The sequence below is a fragment of the Osmerus eperlanus genome, chromosome 5 (assembly GCF_963692335.1).
Source record: "Osmerus eperlanus chromosome 5, fOsmEpe2.1, whole genome shotgun sequence".
Classification (NCBI taxonomy): Eukaryota; Metazoa; Chordata; class Actinopteri; order Osmeriformes; family Osmeridae; genus Osmerus; species Osmerus eperlanus.
This window is the reverse complement of record NC_085022.1, coordinates 17,820,726-17,847,690: the sequence shown is the minus strand read 5'-3', so window position 1 is coordinate 17,847,690 and position 26,965 is coordinate 17,820,726. Positions and strand designations below refer to the sequence as shown.

Genomic DNA, 26,965 nt, shown 5'->3' with positions numbered 1-26,965 from the left:
TATGCATGGTGTAATATGGTTAACTCGTGTCATTTATAAACAATGTGAAGAAAGAATAAGTAAGTCTATACAAAAGAAGGACTGTTATTTTAGTAGTAAAGTGTCAGGAACCGTACGCTCATGATTACTAATGTATACATTATAATACAATACAATTCATGACAAATTCATACAGGGTAATCTTTAATAGTCAGGGGATTCTTTTATGCAACATTTTATTCAAAGTAAGCATAGTTCTTAAGTGAAAATATGTGGGTTGAAGTTGCTAAATTCTGGTATGTTGGTTTAAGCTGATTAGGCATAGCTATGACATGTTTTGCAATATCCTCAAATAACACAGAAAATATTGTCACGTGGACTCATATTTAAGTCCAGAACTAGAATAACTGCTGTGATGGTGGAAATGAAAGACAATTCCAGCTTCCCTCAGAGGCCTCAGATGTGTTGATTTTCCATTGTAAATAGCTGAGTGAAGAGTAGTTGTCACAGTGCTGATGTGTGATGTTTTCCTTCCAGATTCACATTCTACAAGTCCCATAAGGCTTGAAGAGTGTATGCCCTAGCTCTACTGCCTGCTTTATGAAAACAGACACAAGCACACAACAGACACATACAAATGTTCATGCACAAGCACGCACACACACATACATTCCTTGCCATCCCACCTTTACCTTAGCAGCAATGCCAGAACCCTTACACGCTATGGTTCCCCCCTGGCTTCCTCTGTGGCTGGCCTTCTCCATATCCAGCTGTTATTTTAGTATCACTGCAGACTTGCTCTCACACCCCTGCAGACATAATAGAAACATAGCTTACAGCTACCAAGGGGGAGAGGAAAAAGCTGCAGAGAGCCCTTTGAGAAGAGCAGGATGTCAATCCACAACTGCATTGAGCATGCATTCACTGACCCCCCATTCCCATCCCTCCAACCCCTCTCCCCTTCCACACAGACCCCTTAACCCATCTGACCTCAATCTAAAATCCGGCACCCCTTTCCACCTTTTCCTCTCTTCCCCTTTTCCCTACATAATATCTACAATATTGTTATATACATGTATAGCTATACTATATACAGTATACAAAAGAGTCCGAATTCTGGTTTATCTTCCTCGTCAGTCTTGTTGGCCATTAGTGATGCGTTTGAAGAACCCATTCAATGGTCTTCCCAAAGCACAGATGAAAGGCCTTGGCCTAGGGGTTCAAATTCCAGGTCCATGTAAATTGCAGGCGTGTAATTTCAAAGGTCACCATTTAGACCCAGAGGGAGTCAGTTTTTGTTGGGTGAAGAGCTGTGTGTGGAACATGAAAGGAGAGTTGATGAGTGTGTGGTTTTAGCAAGTGACTCATAGGAGTTTAGTAGTCGACCTGTTAATAAGCAGAGGAAATGGTGGTTTGCAATCTTCAGGGTTTAGTCCCACAGGTGTGTGTATGTGCGAGATAATGATAGGGCATGTGAGAGAAATAGTTTGCTGACAAATAATTTTTGTGATCATTACATAGATCTCTATGTTTATGACAACATTCATACAATATTAGTCTTTCATTGATATCAGTAAATGTTGAGGCCGAAGAGATATACAATTTAGCACCGAAGTTAGAATTCAGCTAAACCTGTGTTGACAGATCGAATGAGTTTTTACAAATTGTTTATTTAAATATTTATATTTTTCCATCCATCCATCCATCATCTTCCGCTTGTCCGGGGGTCGGGTCGCGGGGGCAGCAACCTAAGCAGGGAGGCCCAGACTTTCCTCTCCCCGGCCACTTCCACCAGCTCTTCCTGGGCGTTCCCAGGCCAGCCGAGAGACATAGTCCCTCCAGCGTGTCCTGGGTCTTCCCCGGGGCCTCTTCCCAGTGGGACGTGCCCAGAACACCTCACCAGGGAGGCGTCCAGGAGGCATCCTTATCAGATGCCCGAGCCACCTCAACTGGCCCCTCTCGACGCGGAGGAGCAGCGGTTCTACTCTGAGCCCCTCCCGGATGACCGAGCTTCTCACCCTATCTCTAAGGGAGAGCCCGGACACCCTGCGGAGAAAACTCATTTCGTCCGCTTGTATTCGCGATCTCGTTCTTTCGGTCACTACCCACAGTTCGTGACCATAGGTGAGGGTAGGAACGTAGATCGACTGGTAAATAGAGAGCTTCGCCTTTCGACTCAGCTCCTTCTTCACCACAACGGACCGATGCAGAGCCCGCATCACTGCGGACGCCACACCGATCCGCCTGTCGATCTCGCGCTCCATCCTTCCCTCACTCGTGAACAAGACCCCGAGATACTTGAACTCCTCCGCTTGGGACAAGATCTCTTCCCCGACCCGGAGATTGCACTCCACCTTTTTCCGGTCGATAACCATGGCCTCAGATTTGGAGGTGCTGATTCCCATCCCAGCCGCTTCGCATTCGGTTGCTAACCGCTCCAGTGAGAGCTGGAGGTCACGGCCCGATGAAGCCAACAGGACCACATCATCCGCAAAAAGCAGCGACCCGATCCTGAGGTCCCCAAACCGGACCCCCTCAACGCCCTGGCTGCGCCTATAAATTCTGTCCATATAAGTTATGAACAGAATCGGTGACAAAGGGCAGCCCTGGCGGAGTCCAACCCTCACCGGGAACAAGTTCGACTTACTACCGGCAATGCGGACCAAACTCTAGCACCGGTCGTACAGGGACTGGACAGCCCCGATCAGGGAGTCCGGTACCCCGTACTCCCGGAGCACCCCCCACATGAGCCCCCGAGGGACACTGTCGAACGCCTTTTCCAAATCCACAAAACATGTGTAGACTGGTTGGGCGAACTCCCATGCACCCTCCAGAACCCTGCCGAGGGTATAGAGCTGGTCCACAGTTCCACGGCCAGGACGAAAACCACATTGCTCCTCCTGAATCCAAGGTTCGACAATCCGACGGACCCTCCTCTCCAGCACCCCTGAATAGACTTTCCCAGGGAGGCTGAGGAGTGTGATCCCCCTAAAGTTGGAGCACACCCTCCGGTCCCCCTTTTTAAAGAGGGGAACCACCACCCCGGTCTGCCAGTCCAGAGGCACTGTCCCTGATGTTCACGCGATGTTGCAGAGTCGTGCCAACCAAGACAGCCCTACAACATCCAGAGCCTTAAGGAACTCCGGGCGGACCTCATTCACCCCAGGGGCCTTGCCACCGCGGAGCTTTTCAACCACCTCGGCGACCTCAGCCCCAGAGATAGAAGGGCCCCCCCCAATGTCCCCAGACTCTGCCTCCACGTCGGAACGCGTGTTGGTGGGATTAAGGAGGTCTTCAAAGTATTCCTTCCACCGATCCAGGACGTCCCCCATCGAGGTCAGCAGCGCACCATCCCCACCATATACAGCGTTGACAGTGCACTGCTTCCCCCTCCTGAGTCGCCGGATGGTGGTCCAGAACCTTTTAGAAGCCGTTCGGAAGTCATTCTCCATGGCCTCGCCGAACTCCTCCCACACCCGGGTTTTTGCCTCCGCGACCGCCAAAGCCGCATTCCGCTTGGCCTGCCGGTACACATCAGCTGCCTCTGGAGTCCTACCAGCCAACAAAGTCCGATAGGCCTCCTTCTTCAGCTTGACGGCTTCCCTCACCTCCGGCGTCCACCACCGGGTTCGAGGGTTACCGCCGCGACATGCACCGACCGCCTTGCGTCCGCAGCTCCGGTCAGCCGCCTCAACAATGGAGGCCCGGAACATGGCCCATTCGGACTCAATGTCCCCGGCCTCCCCCGAGACATGGTCGAAGCTCTCCCGGAGGTGGGAGTTGAAGCTCCTTCTGACAGGGGATTCTGCCAGCCGTTCCCAGCAGACCCTCACATTATGTTTGGGCCTGCCAAGCCTGACCGGCGTCTTCCCCCACCATCGTAGCCAACTCACCACCAGATGGTGATCAGTTGACAGCTCCGCCCCTCTCCTCACCCGAGTGTCCAAGACATTCGGCCTCAGATCCGACGACACGACTACAAAGTCTATCATCGAACTGAGACCTCGGGTGTCCTGGTGCCAAGTGCACATATGGACACCCTTATGCTTGAACATGGTGTTCGTTATGGACAAGCCGTGTCTAGCACAGATGTCCAACAACAAAACACCGCTCGGGTTCAGATTGGGGGGGCCGTTCCTCCCAATCACGCCCCTCCAGGTCTCACTGTCATTGCCCACATGAGCATTGAAGTCCCACAGGAGGACGAGGGAATCTCCGGGAGGAGCGCTTTCCAGCACCCCTCCCAGAGACTCCAAAAAGGGTGGGTACTCTGCACTGCCATTTGGTGCATAAGCACAAACAACAGTGAGGACCCGTCCCCCCACCCGAAGGCGGAGGGAGGCTACCCTCTCGTCCACCGGGGTGAACCCCAACGTACAGGCGCCGAACCGAGGGGAAACAGGTATTCCCACCCCAGCTCGACGCCTCTCACCGAGGGCAACTCCAGAGTGGAAGAGAGTCCAGCCCCTCTCAAGGAGACTGGTTCCAGAGCCGATGCTGTGCGTCGAGGCGAGGCCGACTATATCTAGCCGGAACTTCTCTACCTCGCGCACCAGCTCCGGCTCCTTTCCCGCCAGCGAGGTGACGTTCCACGTCCCTAGAGCTAGCTTCTGCAGCCGAGGATCGGACCGCCAAGGCCCCCGCCTTCGGCCGCCGCCCGTCTCGCACTGCACCCGACCCTCATGACCCCTCCTGCGGATGGTGAGCCCACTGGAAGGGGGTCCCACGTTGTCTCTTCGGGCTGTGCCCGACCGGGCCCCATGGGAAAAGGCCCGGCCACCAGGCGCTCGCCATCGAGCCCCACCCCCGGGCCTGGCTCCAGGGGGGGCCCCGGTGACCCGCTTCCGGGCAGGGGCAACTGAGAACCATTGTTAGTTTTCTTCATGGTAGTTTTTTGAGCCACGCTTTGTCTGATCCTTTGCCTGGAACCTGTTTGCCTTGGGTGACCCTACCAGGGGCATAAAGCCCCCGACAACATAGCTTCCAGGATCATTAGGACACGCAAACCCCTCCACCGCGGTAAGGTGGTGACTCAGGGAGGCAACTATTTTTCCCTTTTCCTAATTACAGTATTCCATTGAGATACAGATGTATTTGCTTTAGTAGCACATACCTGATCTAAAATAGTGTGTTTTCAGTGCAGGGAATCCTTCCTGAGGAGGCCACCTTGGGTCCCCAGGTCTTCCTGTCATTCTCTGGTCTTGCACCCTTCATCTGAATCTGTCTGTCAATATTTGCTACGGGTGAGATTCCAGGGGAGTACACAGAAATATCATTCACATCCACACTCCAGCTGTAAGTGTCCTCATTAGTGTTGAAACAGATGGTTAGGGACATTACTCTGTAATTTAGCTGTAAATGACTGAGCATGTCCAAATTATAAGGGAAATCATTAGTATAAGAAAATGACACAGTTAACTTGTTGTAAATCATTAAAGGGTATTGTTTACAATTTTGAAAATGTTATTCAGTGGTGTTTGATTTAGTAAGTATAAAATAGTTTGTTGAGAGGTCGCTGTGCAACTAATATGCCACTGATACAATGGCCAACGACCTACCCTTAATGTGCTGGTAGTTTAGCGCACACCATAGGGTTAGGACAGTGTGTGCTTCTTACATACTACAGTAGAAGGTGCTGATGGTGAATAAGAATGTTTAAGATATTGTTGCATTGTTGCAGCAGGGGGGATTAGCCTGCAGGGGGAAGGGGGGATAAATGCTAAAATTGTCCCCAAGATTCTCTGCCCTTTTGAAATGAAAATCCCTGCAATTAATTCAGTCTTCTAAAGGATTCATATCTTAAGCCAACCATTTTGTATTTCATACTTCTCAAATGCGAAGTGAAAATAAAGCTGTAGGTGAAATTGAAACGCTCAGGGTTCAAATATAGAAGCTGAGAGGTTCTGCATTTCAATTATTTATTTATGTTGCCAATAGATATAAAGACCAAACATGAGGGTAGGTTAAAAAATAAACACAAATACAATTGTCAAAATACTTGATGGTCTGTGTGAAAAGAACTGGGATTTAAGGTAGCATAAAAAAGATTTTATCGTGAATAATATAAAACTACATACTGTAAGTATAGGAAATGTTTGAGTCTGCTGAACAATCTCAACATCAACCACTAAAATAAACCCAAAGAAATCTGCAAAAACAATACATGCAGACTTTAGATAACTCTGAAACAATAACAAATATTTTACAGTGTTTGACATTATCCATCCATGACCTTGCAATGACGTTACAGTTCACATGCATTTAGAGGAATACTGCCCGTGTTTACATTGTTCTTTTTTTCCTTTCTTTTTTATTTACAGCCATTTGTGTGTTCCTCAACTTAAATCAAAACTCTTATTGCACAAGCCCATGGGGGGGGGGGGGTGTATGACCTAAGAAGAATATGCTGATTGCTGTGGTCATGTCACATGTGCAGTGCAACCGTAGAATCATTTTAAATTTGATCTGGCTTCTTCCCCTTATCAGTTGGGCTGCAGCTTTCAATAGTTCGCATAATTTGACTGTCATTTCAAAGATGGATGGAATAGGTTTATGTCTGCTGGAAACATTTCAATGAAATTCCAAAATAAAAACGATATTACATATTATATACAGAAAATAATTAACTAGTTCTTTACTTCTGTTTATAAATCAGCACTAACACTTCATTACATGCTGAAATCTTTGTTTGCCATAAATTGAACTGAATGTGTGAAGGTGGTTCTTCATATGCAAATTATTTTTTGGTTTCACAATCTCTACAAAAATATTTCAGCTATTATTCTGGAAGTGCCAATTAAAATAGTTAAATAAACTACCTTGAAAACCAAAAATTGCAATTTTGCGAGGCAAGCGATTTTGAGTCTAACTAGTTAGTGTAGTAAATCAACAATTATGTGAATTTCAGTAGCATATACAATGTAAGTAGCTCTGCCTCAACCTCTGCCTCAACCTCTGCCTAAAAAAAAACGAGCAATTCTCTTGAATAGATTTCCAACCATTTTTCATTTGTGGTTTATCACATTAGTTAATTAATAATAAATACAATACCTGGATAAAGCATTCTGAGGTGTTTGTCCAAAAGAAGACCATTGCACTTTAGACAACGTCTCACTTTTAGAGTTGCACTACACTTTAGAAAAACAAATTAATCAAATTGGGTAAAACTAATGAGGTGGTTCTGGACAGCACTCAAGTTCACAATAGTTTACAAATATAGTTTCAGAGTCCAACTAATATCTGAAGACATGCTTTATATCTCCTCTACTCACTGCACAGGATATAGAATATTCACTATCCAAAAATCAAAACATGAAGATTCAATAATGGTAGTTAACCAACATCATAAACATGACAAATATTTTAAATACATTTAGTATACATCTTTTTGGGGAAAAAAATCAAGTGTATGATGGATTTTGCCATATTGAGCATCCCAATCAGAGAAAACCCTTAAAACTATGGTTTCAGAATACTGAATTGAAAAATTAAAGTATTTTGATAACATTACACATTTGTGTGTAAAAAAAAAAAAAAGTACTGGCTGTGTAGCTGTACTACACATCCCAAGCAATGGGTGTCATGTTCAGTCAGGCTTCTATAAGTTTGGCCCTGTTTCAATACTCTGAAAATCTATCCTTCCTCTTCCTCTTCATTATCAATCACTAATCTGATATGACAAGTGTAAAGGGATAATTCGTTCCATCCTATCAAGTTGGATCTCCCCTCAAATCTCCCCTAATAAAAAATGGGGAAGGATGGACCTAGAGTATTAAGACAAGGTCGTAGACTATAAAGGACAGATTCAGTGTTGATGCAGCTCCGACTTACACAGAAGAATTTGGTTGCCCTAAAATGCAGACTTACGGTCAGCCATCTCTTCCAGTGTTTCTGTAAGGAACTAGTGGAAGGGTGAAATAGGTCTGACCCTGCATCAGTGGTTAGGGGTAACGTCTTTCTCCTCGAGTCAGTCCTGGGTTCGGTGGTGCGGCATGGTGGTGTTCCGCTGCCCTCTAGGGATGTGAGCAAGGCAGTGCAGGCATGGCTCAGGGGGATAGGGGAGAAAGGGGGCAGAGGGGAACGAGGAGGGGAGGGAATGGTCACTGGTGGGAGGGGCTACTCATCACAGCCCAGCAACTCCATTCGCAGGGTGATGCGCTCGTGCCATGCCCACGGGAGCACGCGGACGAATCGGGCGTAGAACGGTGGCTCAAATACATTTTTTTTGTGGACATTGTTGTCGCTGTTGCCTGGGAAGATCTGGAAATAATAACACAAGAAGCTATTAAAGTGAGGTACATACAGAGCACTCATCACACAACTTGCAACAAGTCCAACATTTTTTGTTGCTCAAACTTTCTCATTCTAAAAGGTATGGGAACTAATCACATTTGGTCCCTAATTTTACTCACAGCTGCACATCTGGAAGGTAACCTAATTTGGGTCTGGTCTAGAAAGATCTCAACATATGGTCCAAATCAAGTCAACTATCATCAAAGGATTTAAATAGACGGCACTTATTAAGTGGACAACGATGACAAGTTGCTCGTTTTGATAAATTTGATTGGTCATAAGAGCCACTTGCGTCACTACAAACTACAAACATGATACTACAAACATTTTGCATTTCAATGAGTGTCTCATATAAGAACCAAGCAGTGGACTGGACTCATCTCAACCACAAACAGAGTAGGCCTTGGACGATCACCAAGCTAAATTGTTCCGGCAAAAACAGTTTGGCTTCAAGTTCAGATGATAATACATTAGGGTAAATCAAGCCTTAACACTGGTTGAAAAAGGGTGCAGTCATTATATGCCAATAGTGCTATATTCAGTCCCTCAAACTGACCTTGTCTGCTTTGGTGTCATCCTTCAAAATGCTCCAGTTTCGGCCATCGTCACTATAAGCAATCTTGAAAGCAGAGAGGAACTGGACCGAGCCAAAGTCCTTGGCCCCCTGGGTGATGATGCCGGTGATCCTTTTGGGGGACTCCAGGTCCACCTGGTGATAGGTGCAGGATGCGAACAACGATTAAAATCCACACACTGACCTCTGAGGGTCTCCACTGCCCCAGTAAAAAAAACAGTGACAACCAAGTCAGAACCCCTAGCGACAAGGCTTCCATCAACCTTAGGGTTCTCTACCCTTACCTGCAGCCACTCAGAACGGTTGGTGGTGGCAGCGGTCCAGGCATTGGTCTTGCCCTGCTTGTCCAGGCGGGCATAGTGTGGGTGCCAGGTGAAGGCCTCGATGCCCCAGGTCCTGAAGGTGCTGGAGGCTGTCAGCTGACGATCTGACACCAGTCGGGACTTCATGCCCAACGGCTCGGAGCAACCTGCCGTGTTTGAATACACTGCGGAGTGAGACCAGTTGGAGACAGAGAGGTGGAAAGACAGAAAGAGAGAAGCAAGAGAGAGAAGTATGATAGACAGGACAGACATGGAAGCAGCCCGAAATCAGCCAGACGTGAAGCACGGAAAAATCCAGAGATGATCAGAATGCAGACAGGATGGACAGAGCAGTAGTATGGTGGTAGTCAGAGGATAGCACTTGGGTTAATACAAACATACCAGCCATGCAAGTATCAAAACGTTTTTCAGCCCATGGAAAGTTAAAAAGGCCCAATGCAAGTTAGTGGAGCCAAGCACAGGCAAGTGCTGTGTACCACATGTCAACACGGAGATATCAACTGACCCCAATCCAACAATCTGGTAATATCGGAAATTATCTCATCCAATCTCAATTTGTTTTAACTGGAGTTTTGCTCTTGAGCAGTGAGAGATGAGTCCAACAGAGAGGGAGTCAGGTGGCTGAGCGGTTAGGGAAGCGGGCTAGTAATCAGAAGGTTGCCAGTTCGATTCCCGGCTGTGCCAAATGATGTTGTGTCCTTGGGCAAGGCACTTCACCCTACTTGCCTCGGGGGGAATGTCCCTGTACTTACTGTAAGTCGCTCTGGATAAGAGCGTCTGCTAAATGACTAAATGTAATGTAAATGTAACATGTTCCAGATTGTCTGCTACAATGAACTAGGCCTAGATGTCTAAGTAGGGCGCTTTGAGAGTCAAGCTTGTTAACAAAGTAGGTGTCTGATTGGTAACATCAAGCCTCTCATACAAACATGCACATTATTATGTCGGATGTTTTCTGTGTGTGTGGAATGTGTGCACAGAATGTAAGCGCACCCTGCCAAAAGCCAGACCATAGATACACAACATCTGATAAATTGCTATAACTTTCTTCAATACATGTGTGGATGCAAATATAAAAGCTGTCTCACAGTGTGCCAAAGCTATGTGTCTTTGTATCTTGAGTCTCTCCAAGCACAAACTAACACAGCACAGTTACAGAGAAAATATTCTTTCCTGACTACTGTTTTAACACACACACTGCTATGGGGAACCACGCCAATTTGTGCTCAACAGCAACTGGCACCATGAAAAGAAAGAACGCTTTGAATGGAAATTAGTTGAAGCAGGGAAGACATCAAAGCACTCCAGCTTATCTTAGTCTTCTGCACAAGGACACAGTTCTTTATGAAGATGAAATGACGCACGCGTTCTATATTTGAGTCCAACTAATCTGATTCATTTACTTAACAAGACTTCTTGCCAATGTTTCTCCCACAAAACACATCCATATGGCCAGGAAATAATTTCTGATGCCTTTTGGGGGTGTAAACTGACTTGAACTGACTGGGATAGCTGGAAAAAAAACTGTTTAGAAACAGGGAACTGAGATTTTTGTATACTCTATAAAAAGTATCTTAATGGCTCCAATAAACGTTGACAGTGTGTGTGTGTGTGTGTTTACCGTTGAGTTCACAGCCCACAAGCTCCATGCGTAGGGTGCAGGCTTTACGGCACACCAAAGGTACGATACGGATGAACTGGGCCACGATGGGGGGGTCAAACAGGTTTGTCTTGGTGTTATCGTTGTCCATATTCCCCACAAACACCTGGAGTGATGGAAGAAAGCCAGATATATATTTATACTAATGTGTATGTACATCTACATATGTCTCTAAGGATCTAAATACCCATTTTTAGTTTCTTAAAAGTAGCCATCATTCACTTTATCACAAACAACTGGAGCAATAAAGAAAAATACTGTTGTGTAGTAAAACCCAGATCCTTTCTACATTTCTAAAAAGTAGGCATTATACATGCATCTTACAATTGTACTGCCTTGTTGAATGCACATGACAACAATTTTTTTTTTAACTTTAGGGTGAACTCTTCGATTTATAGGTATGAAATCCAGTCTAGTTGTTGTCAGCATGTGCCCTTACGCTGTCTTTCCTCTGTCCGTTTAGGCGATACATGGTGTAGGTCCTCCCATCCAGACTGGAGGCCACCTTGAAGGCCTTAATGAACTCGGCCGTGCCCATGCGGCTGGCGCCCTGTGTTACGATGCCCGTGAAACGCATCTTTCTCTGCATGTTGATCTGAATGCGAGATAAGTCAGAATCAGAATTCAGTTTATTCGCCATGTATGTTATACAAACACAGAATTTACTGTGGCAGGGAGGTGCAAAACACTAAACATATACGAATCTTAAATTAAGTAAAAATACTAAAGTTGAACTATTTCTAAGAACTAAACAATCTAAGAATAAAACAATTTAAATATAAATTAAATATATATAAAAATAAGAATAAAGAATGGGCCATCAAAACAGAGAAGGTGTATCTTTTTTTTTTGCCTGTTCTGTGGAGCAATCTAGATATTCTTGATTTGTAGTCTGGAGCAAATAAAGATGCAACCTCTGGTCAGCAAACTGCAGCAGAGACATAGCCACAGTCGCCACTCCCTAACCCGAACATCTCACCTCTATCCAGGGGTTCCTGTCGTGCGAGGCAGAGGTCCAGGCGTTGACCAGGCCCTTGTTGTTGAGGCGTGCTAACTCAGGGCCCCAGCGCTGTAGCCCCAGTATGCCATAGTGAACAGAGGATGCAGAGATCTGAGACTCTGCTATGCCGCCACCCTCCATACCCAGCAGAGAGATGCAACCTGGGGGGAATAGGAGGGTTAAAACCTACAGAGACCCGGTGATAAGCAATTTGTTCAATATTTACTTTATAGTGCCTGGTGCACATTGTTAACAGTGCTTAAATATCAGTATTAAATAAAACGTTTTTTTTTAACCCTTTTATTTGGCCCTAACCCTTTTTTACTCAACCCTACATACACAAATGGTTAACAATGTGGCTTTCAAAAAATTCCAAATATTCCCAAAATGTTTCAAAAGAAGGCTCATGAGCTACATAACTATCTATAAAAAATGAACATATAAGTAGATAAAATTAATAATTCAACCAATACAAAAAGGCTTCCAAGTCCTCTAAAAGCACGTATTAATCACCTTAATTACAAAACCCCTATCTGACTTTCTTATTGGCATTTGGCCAAATGCATTTCATTCTATCCCAATGTTATTTTCAGGTTGAGAGTCCAGCTTGGACTTATCCAAGGTTAACGGTGAATGAGTGGTACTCTGTAGTGTCTGACTGGAGGACGGCACTCACGCAGCTGGCAGTGCTTCCCCACATAGGGTGAGGGGCATCGACAGTTGAAGTCTCCGTCCAGGTCCCTGCAGGAGCCCCCGTTCTTACAGGGCTGTCCAGCACAGTCGTTCACATCTGCAAGGAGACACAAGCATAATGGTGTCCATCACTCCCTGGCACATCTAATATATATAGGACATAAAGAGTCATGTTGAAAAGAAAACCATATTCCTAGACAAAGATGATAGGTTGCAAGGTTCACTATGATTTAGATGTATTTTTCGGAAGTAAATACTAAAAACATTCCATGTAACCCTTGGTTCACCCCTAGATGGCGCACCACACCTTCATACATTTTCCACCAATCCATGAGCCAAGGCTCAGTAACTGGCAAAGTATATAGTGAGATTTGTGTGCATCAAGAAATACTCACTTTTAATCTCTCGCCCACAAGTACTTAAGGCATGACTAAAGTTCCTTTGAACATTTCCTTCATTGTTTAGGTGTTTAGCATATTTGCGAAGCTGGAAACCTAAATCTCACTAGTCTCCCTGTGATGAAGAGGATGGTAATGTCAGGAAGCCTCCCACTGAAAATAAACCTTTCACTGTGGAGCCCTTAGGGTATTGAGCTCTTGAGGCCTAATTTGCCATGTGTATATAGGCATAGGCACATGCACACAAACACACACACATACAGGAAAGTGCAGGGTCATGACATGTTCACACATGCCCACATGCGTGCACAAGCTACAAAATTCAGTATGTACTTGGAAAGGTCAAGTCCTCCCAAGTCAGCAGACATGACTGATTTCAAATGAACTACACCATTTCCATAGGATTTAACATGCCAGATTTGGAAACATCTGAGACCATTAAACTTCATGACTTCGTATGGAGTGCATATGGTTCATCAGTCTTTAAGATAAGATAACAAAAACACAAAACATGCACACACCACTCTGAATGAAATGGTAGAGAACCTCAATGATGCACTATTATCTGTGTTAGACTCTGTTGCACCACTGAAAACCAAAAAGAAGTGCACAAGCAGAACCTCCCCATGGCTGAGAAATAAAAATGTTAGTGAAAGGAAAAGAAAATGCCGTGCAGCAGAGAGAAAATGGAGGAAAACAAAGATCACTATCCACTACAATATCTACAAAGATACACTAACCACCTATAAAAAAAACATCCGTCTAGCAAGGAGAGAATATTTCTCCAACATTATTACAGAAAATGCCAGAAATTCCAGAGTTCTTTTCTCCACCATTGACCAGCTGCTAAACACTGTCCCTGCCCCACCTCCATCCTCAGCAGTTAAATGTGAAGAGCTTGCTTTGTTCTTCAAGAACAAAATAACTTTGATCAGAGCGAGTATTATTAATAGTGGGGTCGAAACTGACATCAGTAGATTCTGCAACATAACCATGAGCACATTTACCTGTATCACACTTAGTGAACTTTCCAAAATTGTCAGCGAATCTAACTCCACAACCTCAGATATTGATCCTATACCCACAACATTCTTTAAGCGAGTGTTTGATAGTGTCTCAGGTCCGGTGCTAGAGATTATAAACACATCCCTTAGAACACGCGTCTTCCCAGATGCCTTCAAAACAGCTGTTGTAAAGCCCCTATTAAAGAAACCCAAATTGGATAACAGTCTACTTGCAAATTACAGACCAATATCAAACCTTCCATTTATTAGTAAAGTACTGGAAAAGATAGTTTTAGTCCAATTAAATTATTTTCTTGAAGAAAATAACATCCTGGAAGTCTCGCAGTCAGGTTTCAGGAAATATCACAGTACTGAAACTGCTCTCACCAAAATAATTAGCGACCTCAGACTAAACTCTGATGCAAATAAAGTCTCTATCCTTATCCTGTTAGATCTCAGTGCAGCATTTGATACAATTGATCACGACATCCTAATCAATAGACTGGAAAAGCTTATTGGGTTCACGGATAGTGTATTGAACTGGCTGAAATCATATATCACAGGAAGGAAGTTTTATGTTAGTTTAGGTGACCATAGGTCCAAGAAACATGAGAACTGCTACGGGGTTGCTCAAGGAAGCTGCTTAGGTCCATTACTTTTTTGTCTTTATATGTTACCACTCGGCGACATAATCAGAGAACATAACATAGATTTCCATAGCTATGCGGATGACACACAACTATATATATCCACTGAACCCAACGATGCAACGGCCATCAATTCCATTACCAACTGCCTGTTGGCAATAAACAAATGGATGAATGATAACTTTCTTAAATTAAATGAAGACAAAACCGAAGTCCTACTATGTGGCCCCAAATCCAAAAGAGAGATGCTTATTAAGAATCTTGGAGGCTTAACCCCCTGTCTTAAACCAGAGGTGACGAGTCTCGGTGTAATCCTGGACTCAGATTTGAATTTCAACTCTCACATTAATAAAGTGACCAAAACAGCTTTCTTTCACCTGAGGAATATAGCAAAGGTATTAAAGGTACGACCATTCATAAACCAAAATGATGCAGAGAAGTTAATTCATGCTTTTATATACAGCCGGCTGGACTACTGTAACGCACTTTTCACTGGTCTTCCCAAGAAAACCACTGAAAGACTACAGCTCATTCAAAATTCTGCAGCTAGATTATTAACCAAAACTAAAAAGAGAGAACACATTAGTCCTGTCCTAGCTACTTTACACTGGCTCCCTGTTACCTTCAGAATTGACTTTAAGGTCCTTTTCCTCACATACAAAGCTCTACATGGACAAGGACCTAGCTACATTGCTAACTCCTTTATAAACTACACACCAGCTAGAACACTGTGATCATCAAATGCAGGCCTATTAGAGGTCACCAGAAGCAGTCATAAGAAGATTGGTGATTCGGCCTTTGTCAATTACGCCCCAAAACTATGGAACAAATTACCCATAAATATTAGGGAAGCAAACACTCTAGACATTTTTAAAAGACAGCTTAAAACCTACCTTTTTACCGAAGCATTTAAGTAATTTTATCTCAAAAGGGTTTTCCTCCTTTTGAAGTTGTTTTCTCTCTTGAACAGAGATATTATTGGAATTTTAATTTTTGTTTGAATTGTTTATCACTTGTATTTATTGTTTTTATTGATTTTATGTAAAGAACCTTGAGCTACAATTCTTGTATGAAATGTGCTATATAAATAAATAATATAATATATAATATAATAATATAATAAATAATCTTACTTACTTACTTACTTACTTACCTTGTCCCAAAGTGTAAAAATACAGAGCTAAACCACAGACACTGTTCCTTGAGTGTGTCAGTAGCTGGCCCTCTCAATGCATTAAAGCTTAATTTATACTTCGGTCGCGGACACTTTTGAAATGGTCGCCGACGGAAAAAAAAAGTGTCGCTCAGGCTGCTGCATTTATACTTCGGCAAACAGTCACCTGTGCTCAAGGTTCGCGTGACGTAAACAGAATCATTTCACCGTTACATTCATAGCTATGGTTACATTGGTAACGCTTTGTAGCCTAGGTGATCAATCGGAGAAACTGACCATTTAAATTTTTCACTATGTGACGACATCCGCGCCAGTAGAAATTTCTCCTGGTAGGCGACACTTCTAAGCGACGGTTAAAAGTGTCGACCGAGACGTCATTTCTGTCGGCGACCTTTTCAAAAGTGTCTGCGACCTAAGTATAAATTGGGTTTAAGAGGATTTGGGCACACTGTATACCAGTCTGACAACACGGCGGAACACAGGCGTCATCCCTGCCAGACACCTAATCCACTTAAGGAGGTGTGAGAAGAAGCAGAGGCCTAAGGACAAGGCAACATCCCCTGTTTAAGTGTTCCACTGTACGTCCCGTCCCCCCCCCCGCCTCCAAATCCAAGCCGTCTGCGGCTCCAGAAGGGTGTGACGTGCCACGTGTTTGCATCTGTGTTAGCGTGTGAGGTCAGGAGGCCAGGGAGCACGTGGAGAAGGTCAGATCATATTGGAGTCAAAGAGTGGGTTGCTTTGATGTCTATGAGGGGGTGTTTGAATGTGTGTGATTCTGTTCTTTTTCGACATCTTGATCAGCTTGCTACATCTTACACCAATGTAGGAATGTACTCTTAGCCTAGCCATATCATAACCATCGAGTCTCGATTCTTGAGAACATGGGCCTAGGGAAAGGAACAATACACAAAAGGACAATTAGAAAGCTGCAAATAATGCCATCAACTCTGTCATGAAGCTTTGGCTCTGCATGAAGAAAACCAATATAAATCTCATGTCGCTTGTTTGAAACCCAAATCAATAGAGAACAAGGTCAGCAGGCATGTGACTGGTGAGTGAGTTGAACTTTAAGTATGAAGACAGTTGCTTTGGGTTGTATGGACATCAGACTTTTGTATGTTGGCCGTGTGGTGTAGTGTGAGGGGGTAAACTGAACTGGCACTGCCATGGGTCTCAAGGAGGTACAATCCAATGAGTGACAGGAGATACTGACCCGAGAGAATTGAGCCTCTTCTTCCTGCATGTAAACGGATCACTGATCTGATTCATGTATGGGTTTTTGTCTGGACTACCTCTTAGTGCTATTTTGGCCTTGGGAGAAATCCAATGAAGAGACATATTGCACCTTTAAAGAACATACTGTCAGTTCAACTGCTGAAGCCATAAATGGAAATACGCTGCCAGAACTGGCCACATAGGGAGAAGAAAAAAAAAAGTTTAAAAGGGTTGCGATTTGAAATGTATCAAAAGTTGTAATTTTCTTAAAAGGAAATGTGTGTTGTGACTAGCTGAAGCTCATAGGGGACCTCTGGTGCTCCTAGAATAGACTAGTTCCTAGACCAGAGACCATGGAGTTCTAAATAGAAAGGTTGAAACCATGTTTTTCTGCCCTACTACAGATGACAGATCTCGAACTAGCGACTACAGTTGATCTGTGACTGGTAAGGTTAGGGTTATTTGACTATTGATTAATGTATATGAGCATATACTTGGCTGAAGTGTAGACACGTTGTTCATTAAAAACATTCAAGCATAGACAATAAAGTGCAACGATTATTGTTAAAATGCTTTGAAATCGTTCAATGCCTGAACTGAATATGACACACATGATGTGATTCCATGACGGTTTACGTAGCCTTTCCTACATTTCAAACCAGTTTTGAATCCCCACACACCCACTCATATAAAACAGACACAAAACATACACCACTCCCTAGGGGGCAAGGAGCCCAGACAACTTACTTCACCACATCCTGGGTGTGGTCAAAATAACCTCCAGAAACAACACACAGCCCCAAATATCCCTACAAAACAAATACAGGTCACCACCAATAACGCCAATCCAACCCCACCCCACCCATCAATCTCAAACAACTGAGCAGATTTGTCTGACACTTAACTGAGTCAACAGCATTGGACACGGCCCTTACTGCCTCCCTATTGAAGCTTTCCGGCAGATTTCACACAGTGGGCTAGAAGTGCTGGTGTCAGACCTGAACGGAGACTGTGACATTGCTGAGGCAAGCTTAATTAATTTTTCCGCCTCTGCTTCTTTTTAACCTGGCAACAGTGACGAGGTCCGCTGACGTGGTGGCTGTGCATCGCCGCTGCTCGCTTTCTCCTTATTTGTTTATCTTTTGGGGGGGCCTTTTCATCTATTTATTTGATAGAGGCTGTAATAAAGTGAATGGAAAGGCAGGGAGAGGGGGGGGGGACATGCAGGGAATGGCCAGGGGCTGTAAATCGAACCAGGAGGAGCATGAGTGTGTGTGTGTGTGTGTGTGTGTGTGTGTGTGTGTGTGTGTGTGTGTGTGTGTGTGTGTGTGCATGAAAGCATGTGCCAAGTATGTGAGAAGTAAATGTAAATATGTGTGTGTGAGAGATAGAACATTTGAGAAGAGATGTCCTTTTGCTGCATTTATGGGTGTGTATGTGCAAAACATATTTGGGGGTCTATTTGTATTGAGTGAGGGTTGACAATATCAACCTGTTAACTGGTGAATGCTTATCAACTGCTCCTGTGCACTTCTGATTTGGAGCTTCTCTATGGTGTCCTTTTCCCTAGACCTTCTCTCTCGGCCCTGACAACAGACTGGCCACATTCTGCATAAGAATACAGAGACTGCACCATACTGCATGCAAACACAGATATACTGTACATTAATATATTAAATGATCTATAATATACTCAAACACAAAAATGCTGTTCCACACACACACACACACACACACACACACTAACACACAGACTCTCAAATTCTGCGCTTCACACACACTCACATACTACAGAAGGAAAATGCCACAACACAGCGACCAAGCTTTTAAAATAAGTAGGAATGAAAGGCCTTTATGCATGAGCAGAACTTAGGGCACCCATATACTTATCCAGTCAAATATATTATCTTTCCTACGCTCCTCGAGACGTTATCTAATTAGAGTAAAAGCTTCTCCAATCTGGGTTCTAGTGGGGGCCGCCAAACAGAACACAGATAACAGTTTTGTGGCTGTCACAGACAGTCGTAATCTTATATCAAATAAGCATTTTGACTGTGTAAATGTGGTGTAAAGGCTTTTCAAGCCAAAACAACCAATAAATCTATCAAAAGTCAAATAAGTTTATGACGTGTGTGAATGTCCATGGGCAGATGTAATTTGAAACAAAAGAAAGTTGCTTGGAGATAGAATAACACTGTTCCGAATGGACCTAGTGTTGCTCAACATAAAAAAGGAAATCCTCCTTCTCAACAGTCTCAGAAACAGAGCTATCATTTACCTTATCTAACTGTTTCAGGTTGCACATGCAGCTGAGGATGACTTTGCAGTTAAAAAGGGAACGGAGAGTGCTGACCACTGCAGGCCTTTGATTGTGTGTGTACATGCGCTTGTGTCCTTCTGCACCTTCTAAGCTCTGTCAGCTAAGAGAAACCCTGAATACACATTAGTCCAAATAAGTTCCAGAAAATACACAAGCATACACACACACACACACACACACACACACTTCCGTGCCCCCTTTTCAGAGAATTACACCAAAAACCTGACTGTACACAACAGTGTTAACTTTGGAGATCCAAGAGTTGCATCAAGACCTATCCAATAAATCTGTGTAGTTTCTGCAAGCCTCATTCCGTACCACAGCACACAGTCACCATCTGTTTCTGTGTACACAGCTTTGGGCTGTTCACATGCTTCAGAGTTACTGCTCTGTCGGTTGAAAGCAGAAGACTGCCATATCCGGATAGGCAGTCCCATGAGGACAACAGCTGCTTGGGTGAAGCTACTGCTAACTGCTAGGTTTCTGCTTGGGGGAAGCTAATGCTAACTGCTAGGTTTCTGCTTGGGGGAAGCTAATGCTAATGCAGTAGTCTCTTGCTGCTATCTCATAGGCCTAGTCATGTTAGCTAAGGCTTTGTAGTGCTTGTAGGAGTAGGTTCAAGTTAAGGGACGTCAAAATCCTTTTTGGAAAGTTAGCACAGCATTACATTAAGGATCCCTTTGCCCAAAGAGCACACAGTATAACTAACAGCAGTGGTAGAGTGGCAAATATATTCCTACTGAATATGTGTGTGGGTATGTGCTGCCAGCAACATTCCATCTACTATCTAAACTGGGCAACTGGTCAGAGCGGAGGGGAAGGTCTTACTGTTCTGGCAGTGGACTCCGTCAAAGCCCTGCTGGCACTTGCAGACGTACTCGCTGAAGACGTCCCCGCGGCGCGAGTGGCCAGTCACCTCGCAGATGGCATCGTTCTTGCAGGGGTTGGGGTTGCAGGGCCCTACGGTAGCAAAGCACGTTGAGACAATATCCCCTGACAAATGTGAATTTTTGCGAGCTTTAGAAGTTCTCATTACACAAACACGTCTTTCATGCTTTTTACATAACTGACAGTGTAGAAAATAGCAACAAAACTGTTACAGCTCACAGATGCTTTTAACAGCTTAAAAGGCAACCTTTTCATTCAATTATTAATTTGTGACCAGCTGAGAGTGGAGATACAGAGATATGTGACTTGGTCCTTGTAAGTAGATTCACTGGTTCTTACCTGTCTCTGTGTCGTTGCAGGTGTCTCCAGTGTAGCCATCAAGACAAATACAGATGAATGGGGCTCCTGTCCCAGTCACACAGGTACCCCCATTACTGCACACGTTCACCTCACAGTAGTCAGCTAAGGGAGGGAGAGGGAACATAATGAGAATTGTGTTGGGTGGGTTAATGGGATCCACCAGTGCATCTAGGGTGAAGGTGGTGAAATTAAAACTTTATAACATAAATTATGACTTGAAGGAACTCAAAACACACGAAATCCAACCAATTCTGGAATGTCTCAACAATATTAGCATTCCATAAGCGACAAGAACAAGGGTTTGGTCAGCTCTGCATTTCATGTCTATGGTGACAACAAAGTAATGGGAGCAAACATGATAGCCTGCTCTTGGTTTCCATTATTCCTGGGGAGGCCTGATTGTGACACATCAGTGGTTGGCTGAGCCAGTCTAAACTGCTGACACTGCACTCACTACTGTACCGCACAGACCCACAGTTGCTAGATACTTCTGGTAGCACAACCACAATTAGTTTTGTAGTTGAATAGTCTGTGTTTACACATTCAAATTCAGAATTTCACATTTTAAGGCAGAATTTAATGGAAAATGGAAGCGATTTATGTCAATATTAGGAATGGGGAAAGTAACTGACTGATAAGAATCCAGATTCTGTCTTTGACAATTATTAATTGATGTGCCAAATCCAGAAATTACTCTTCACATGGCTTCCTGTCATGTGTGGAAAATGCAATACAAATACAATAAGAAAAATCTCGAAACAAACGAAAAAGATAAAAGTTTTGAGAAATCTAACACTCAAAATGTGGGAGGGGAAACAAGACATTGTGAACTTGACTGAAGACACTGCAGAGACCAGCACATTTCCTCCAGTTGACATTTATAATTTGGATAATTGTCAAGGAAGCCGAGGTTTAGCCTAACCCACTTTCTAACGGGATGTTTAAACACATACGTATCCATTGAAACAGCACTGGTGCTCATTTTCTCTCAAATTAGCACCAGTGTCGTTTCAACGGAAATAGTCTTCCGTCTTAAAGGCTTGTATAGTTCAAAAGGGTTTACATATTTGGAAGAGCCCAACTACTACCTCAACCATATAGTGTAGTCATAAGAGTAAATTAAGTGTTTGTTGAAAGCAACTGAAAAAGGGAAGTCATAAGAGTAAATTAAGTGTTTGTTGAAAGCAACTGAAAAAGGGAAGCCATCACTTTTGGTCAGACAAGAGCCTGCCTCTCCCTCGAGGCCATGGTGAAAATGGCACTTAAGTGAGAGACGAAACTTTCTTCACCCATTATTTTGACACATTGCCCATTTGACAATACTCACCCTGAATAAACTTTCCCAGGTAACAGCACAGCAAATAATACAAGATACCAGTTTTGGCATACTAGCCTTTGTAAGGTTTTCATTTCAAACTACAGTATTGAAGGTCCATGACTTGGTGAGGTGTGTGTGTGTGTGTGTGTGTGTGTGATATAAATAAAGGAGTAATGGATACAGAACCTATGGTACAAACATCCTGTTTAGCCATTTAACAATCATTAAAGATGCGTGTCCCTGGAATATACAGTGTCATGACCTCCGGAAGCATTCCGACTTTCAGTCTCTCAGGGTTATGATACAGAGCGTTAGCAGGCACCACAATCATATTCTTATCCAAATGTTTTTGGTTGTTATCTTGGAGAAGGAATGCCAACACCCTCTTCCTACCACACAGTCAGCTACTTGGGAGGAAAAAAATCAAAAACCAAGTCTGCTGAACTTCCTAACAATAACCTTACTGATTCCAACCTGATAAAAAAAATGCAGTGTGAAACATGCAAATGTTTTTTAGCAAGCTATATCTAGGCTATATCTTCTCTCTTTAAATGTGAAGATTTGGGTCACCAAGGATCGTTCCATACACAAGAAAAATATTTTTTCCAGTCTGGATTTAAAGTGCCATTTAGTCTTGGCACAGACTTAGGTTTCTGTGAGGAAATGAAATTACTGACACATTAGTCAAGGTGGTCAGCAAGGAGACTGGTCTAACCACCACAGTTCTCAAGAAGAATACCCTTCACAGCTGTTTAAAAGAGATTTGTTTGTCCTCATAAATTATAATCATGTCAGCATAAAGAGTAGACATGTTTTAGAGGAAGCTGTCTTTTGTTGAAGACTTGATGTAGAAACTTTAAATTTAATGTTACTAGCAGGTACAAAATCACATCAATTCTGCCATTCTATTGTGTTAGGGTGGAAAACAGAACTGTCCATTTTGATAGCAACACCGTTTTGGTATTTCAATTGTGAATGCCATTTTTATTTGGGAATTGCCTTCACATGAAAACATGCATTACAAAAAGCGCTAGAAACGGTTAGAGCCTATAAGATTATCTTATTCCTCTGACTATGGAGAGAAGGGCCAAATTAATAAGGGCTTACTGATGTACTTGCATCTGAGTAATTGTGTAACTGTGCAATTTTAATCAGCCAAAACTGTTTGATCATCAACCAATAAAGTTCAAAACGCCCAATTAAGAGCAGGATAGGAAACACTGAGGAGAAACTACAATCCCTCTTATCACATCCATTGATTAAATTCACCTCAAGTATTTATTTCAACCGCTTTCAAAGAAGCCTCACTAAATGTGCCCACAATTTGACCTCAAAGCAAAAATGGCATCCAGCAATAAGTTGAGTATGGAAAAGGTAGTCTATGTGTTCTCCATGGGAATCCTATAAGAGGATACTGAGCTATAATGAGCCGGACAGAGCCACAGGGCACTGTGTTTTTCTAGGCCTTGGTGAGTCATGACCCAGGCCTTCGTTCATGATGTTCCCGAACCATATTCAAATACCAGACAAGGAACACAGCAAAAAGCCCACATGATGACTAACCATCTGATCAGGAGCTTCATAAAAAAAAGAGTGGGCTTAAGGGTTTAACCATTTATGGTTTCTAGAAGCGAAAACAAACTTAAGATAGCATCAATTTCAAATGGCCCTGATCCATGTTTAAATGTTTCCAATTTTGGTAATGCTAAGAGGTAGGCTAAGTGTTTGACATGCTAAGAGTGCAATGTACATGACATATCATTCTGATTGTCTACTACCTAATCTCAAGAGCAGCCTATTGACTTTGCATTGAGGAACAGGTTTGGCTTACTTGTCAGCGGATATGAAACACACTGTTCTTTTAGAATTGGACAGGTGGGTTGTTTTCTGTTTGGAATTCCGGGGATAGGGTTAGAGGCATGCCATAGTAATCTGTTGACAGGATAAGCAGGGCTTGGGTCAATGTATTACAAAAAGGTACCGTTTGCTATGGTTCAAAGTTATAAAGTGGTTTTAAAATAAATCAGGGGTATACAGAAAAATACACCCTGTGACTCAAGTTAAGAGGTTTGGGATTTATGGAAATAGTCTGGTTTGTTTGAAATGAGCTTAAAAAGCCAAAGGTGTGCTGAAGCTGATGGCACTATTCCTGGTGGTTATACAGGTTCTGCATGAGCTTGCATGTGCGTGTACTTGCTAGTGTGAGTGTATTGTACCTGTGTATATCAGTATATAAGTGTGTCTGTACAAATGTGTTTGTGTACAAATCTGCGCCAAACAGACCGGAAAGGTGTGTGTCTATAAACTATCCCGGGGGCCTGTTCATTCACCCCTTCTACCCTCTCATGCACACACCACTGACCATGCTGGCGTGCAGAAGCATTAAGCCCGGCTGGCGTGGGAACTCGGTGTTCTAGAACCCTCCTGAGGGGACAAATCTACATCATGGAGTCACAAGTCTTCACATCCAAACTGCTTAAAGGCACTGAGACTGAAGGCCACAAAGAGGCTGGCCATGAGAGCTTTCGGGCAGTGTGGGCCTGGTTTGATGACCCATCATGGCTGGCAGGTTGGGGGCAGGCACTAACACTTGTGATTTTTGTGACCTTCAGTCCAATTATTCTATACGCTAGCCTAGTCAAGCCTTCAAATGTACAGTAAGCCTGATAGGTTACATCTGCAGGTGAGATTTCAGTAATCTTCAGGCGCTTCCCCCGAACACCAAAGCCATCTGCTATCCAAAATAAACAAGGACTGCTAAAAATACTCATAGACAACAAGCTATTTTCTGGAGGTGACTCGCTAGTCTACAGCTTGCATGTAAACATGCATGAAGAACCTGTAATAACAGATTTTTATTTGCGCCATTAAATTACCTGTACCCAACTACTGAATTGCCAAGTATTTAGGCCAAATGATGAACCAAAGGAAGTGGTGAATGAGTTAAGTGTGAATAAAGTTGAAATGGTTGTCAGCTAGACTAAGGTCATGAGATGGTGTGTAAAATATTTAACATGACAGATTGAAAAGTGGGACGCGAGACACTGATTGAGGCCCAAATTAGAAGGTTCCATATTGCAATGAAACATTGATTGGGCTCTATTCAAAATTCATCAAGAAAAACCAAAACCCTCTGGAGAAGGTTGACATTAACAGTGAAGTCATCAAGATAAATTGAGACAGACCCCTGAAGGGAGAACCCTGCTGGCAGATGGCAAGGGCCAAGCGGAAGCTTTTTCAATGGTCCATGGGACACACACACAAAACCGGGATACACAATCAGAACAAAAATACACCCGCTCACTATTGCACACACTAGCCTAATACAAAAAAAGAGACTTCAATAAAAAAAAACAACGGCACTTATGCAGAATGCACAGAAGAATACACTCAATTAAAATAGTTTGCACTAGTCAGCCTCAGCGTGGCACAAAACATGGCTTTGCATTTCCCTCAACTCAATCCTGGCCCTTAAGGAGACCAACCAACAGCTGAGCCTTAACATACTGTTGAGCTCATTGTTCCCAGTTTAAGACACCCCCAGAAAAAAAGGTGAATGTCTTGTGAACATTGTGGGGCACCGCTAGTGCTGGATTCAGCCCAAAAGTTGTCCCTTTTCAGTCCCTTGTCCATCTCTGTCCCAAAACCCGCTGAAGGTACATCTAACTGAGTTTGTTTAATAGGGAAAATACAGAGTCTACAGCTGGAGTGGTCATAAGTTTCAGGATGTTCAGAGACTTCACTGGGATTCTGTTTCCAGGCATTTCCCAAGCCACATCCTAAGAGGTGACTCACTGTTTTGGTCACAGTTGCCACACCACTACAGAAACTAGGCTAGCCACTTGTCTTGAGAGAGTGAACCATATGAGTTTTTATGTACAGTCGGCTACATAATATTTAAAAAAAATGTCAACAGCATATTGGTTAGTAGGACACAAGACCGGTCACAAAACTGTGCAGATTGAAATGTCTACTATCCAGCTAAGAACTGGATGGAACAAAAGCAAAAACCAGGGAGCCTTGAATACAAGTATTTGATAAACAAAGCAGAGAGCGGAATTGCATGAGACTAGTGCATGGACAAACATAATGGGCTGCTTTAGGCTATGGAGAATGCCCTAAGGTGCCCATAGCTCTTTCACGGAAGTCTTTGAAACCATACATTTCATAAACATCTAACTGACATTACTGCTCCCATTGATACGCTAAAAAAAGTTTCATTTTCATAAATGTATTTACTGTCACAGAAAACCACCGACCAATGGTCTCTCCACAGTGTACAGTTTTCTCGTCTTCTTCATTCAGGGAGCTAGGGTTCCGCTATTCGTTAATGAACTGGTTGGTAGTACAAATGGTTGACTACACTCAGATAGGTTTGGAATTTCGGAACACAATCCTGACACATCCTAAATGAATAGCCTACAATTATGCTCAGGAATAAGAGTTCAACTTTTTCAGGAGAAAAACACGCATAGAAAACAACCATACCCGACACCAACCTTAACAACAGAGCGTGGTCAGCACATAGTGTGTGAACTGTAAACAAAAAACTACTTACCGTAAACAGCTGAGATTGCAAATAACAAAATGCAAGATGCAAGTGGCAGTGAAAACGCAAAAGAAACTTGTTTCTTCATTTTATCGCCTTATATGTTTCAACAAAAAAAACTTCTGCGGCTTTGAGTTCTCCGGACAAAACCGTTGCTGTAAGTGTTGTTGCTGTGGTTGTTGTAGAGATTGAAAGATGGGAGGCGACTGAGCGGTAGCACGTGTAGCCTATCTCCGCTCTCATCCAATTACAGTTCGCTTTATAATTGCAAACCCTAACAGGGATAGTGCTTTAGGAAAACAAGGCTTAATGTAAATATAGCACTGTAGATGGGCGTGGGCTTCAACTGTCATTTACACTTTAATGAAATAGGTAATGCAATTATTTTGTTCTCCGGAACAGTTTGGAATGGATCTTGTCCAAAATCAATCGTCATAAATATCGAGTAAGAATGTTTTTAATACAGAAACTGTGGCCTGACATTTTATTAAACCTGCTTAGGCTCATTTTACTATGTCAGATTGTCACTGATTATGGAAAAATGTACAAACCTACAAAAATATTACAAATA

The 26,965-nt window shown here is 43.3% G+C and overlaps 1 protein-coding gene across 2 annotated transcripts; it reads right to left on the bottom strand.

Annotated features, from left to right (window-relative positions):
- Window positions 1–6,180: 6,180 nt before the first annotated feature.
- mfge8b (milk fat globule EGF and factor V/VIII domain containing b) lies at window positions 6,181–26,573 on the bottom strand. 2 transcript variants are annotated; one of them, XM_062462136.1, is made up of 10 exons: window positions 26,404–26,573; window positions 20,507–20,629; window positions 20,108–20,239; window positions 12,505–12,618; window positions 11,808–11,989; window positions 11,268–11,423; window positions 10,790–10,934; window positions 9,130–9,332; window positions 8,828–8,980; window positions 6,181–8,238 (listed from the first exon to the last, which is right to left on the bottom strand). In XM_062462136.1, exons 1-10 carry the CDS (start codon window positions 26,480–26,482, stop codon window positions 8,095–8,097), a joined length of 1,431 nt encoding a protein of 476 aa, XP_062318120.1. In that variant the 5' UTR covers window positions 26,483–26,573; the 3' UTR covers window positions 6,181–8,094. The 2 variants fall into 2 exon arrangements, with proteins under 2 accessions (XP_062318120.1, XP_062318121.1); XM_062462137.1 differs by having other exon boundaries at window positions 9,130–9,314.
- Window positions 26,574–26,965: the final 392 nt, after the last annotated feature.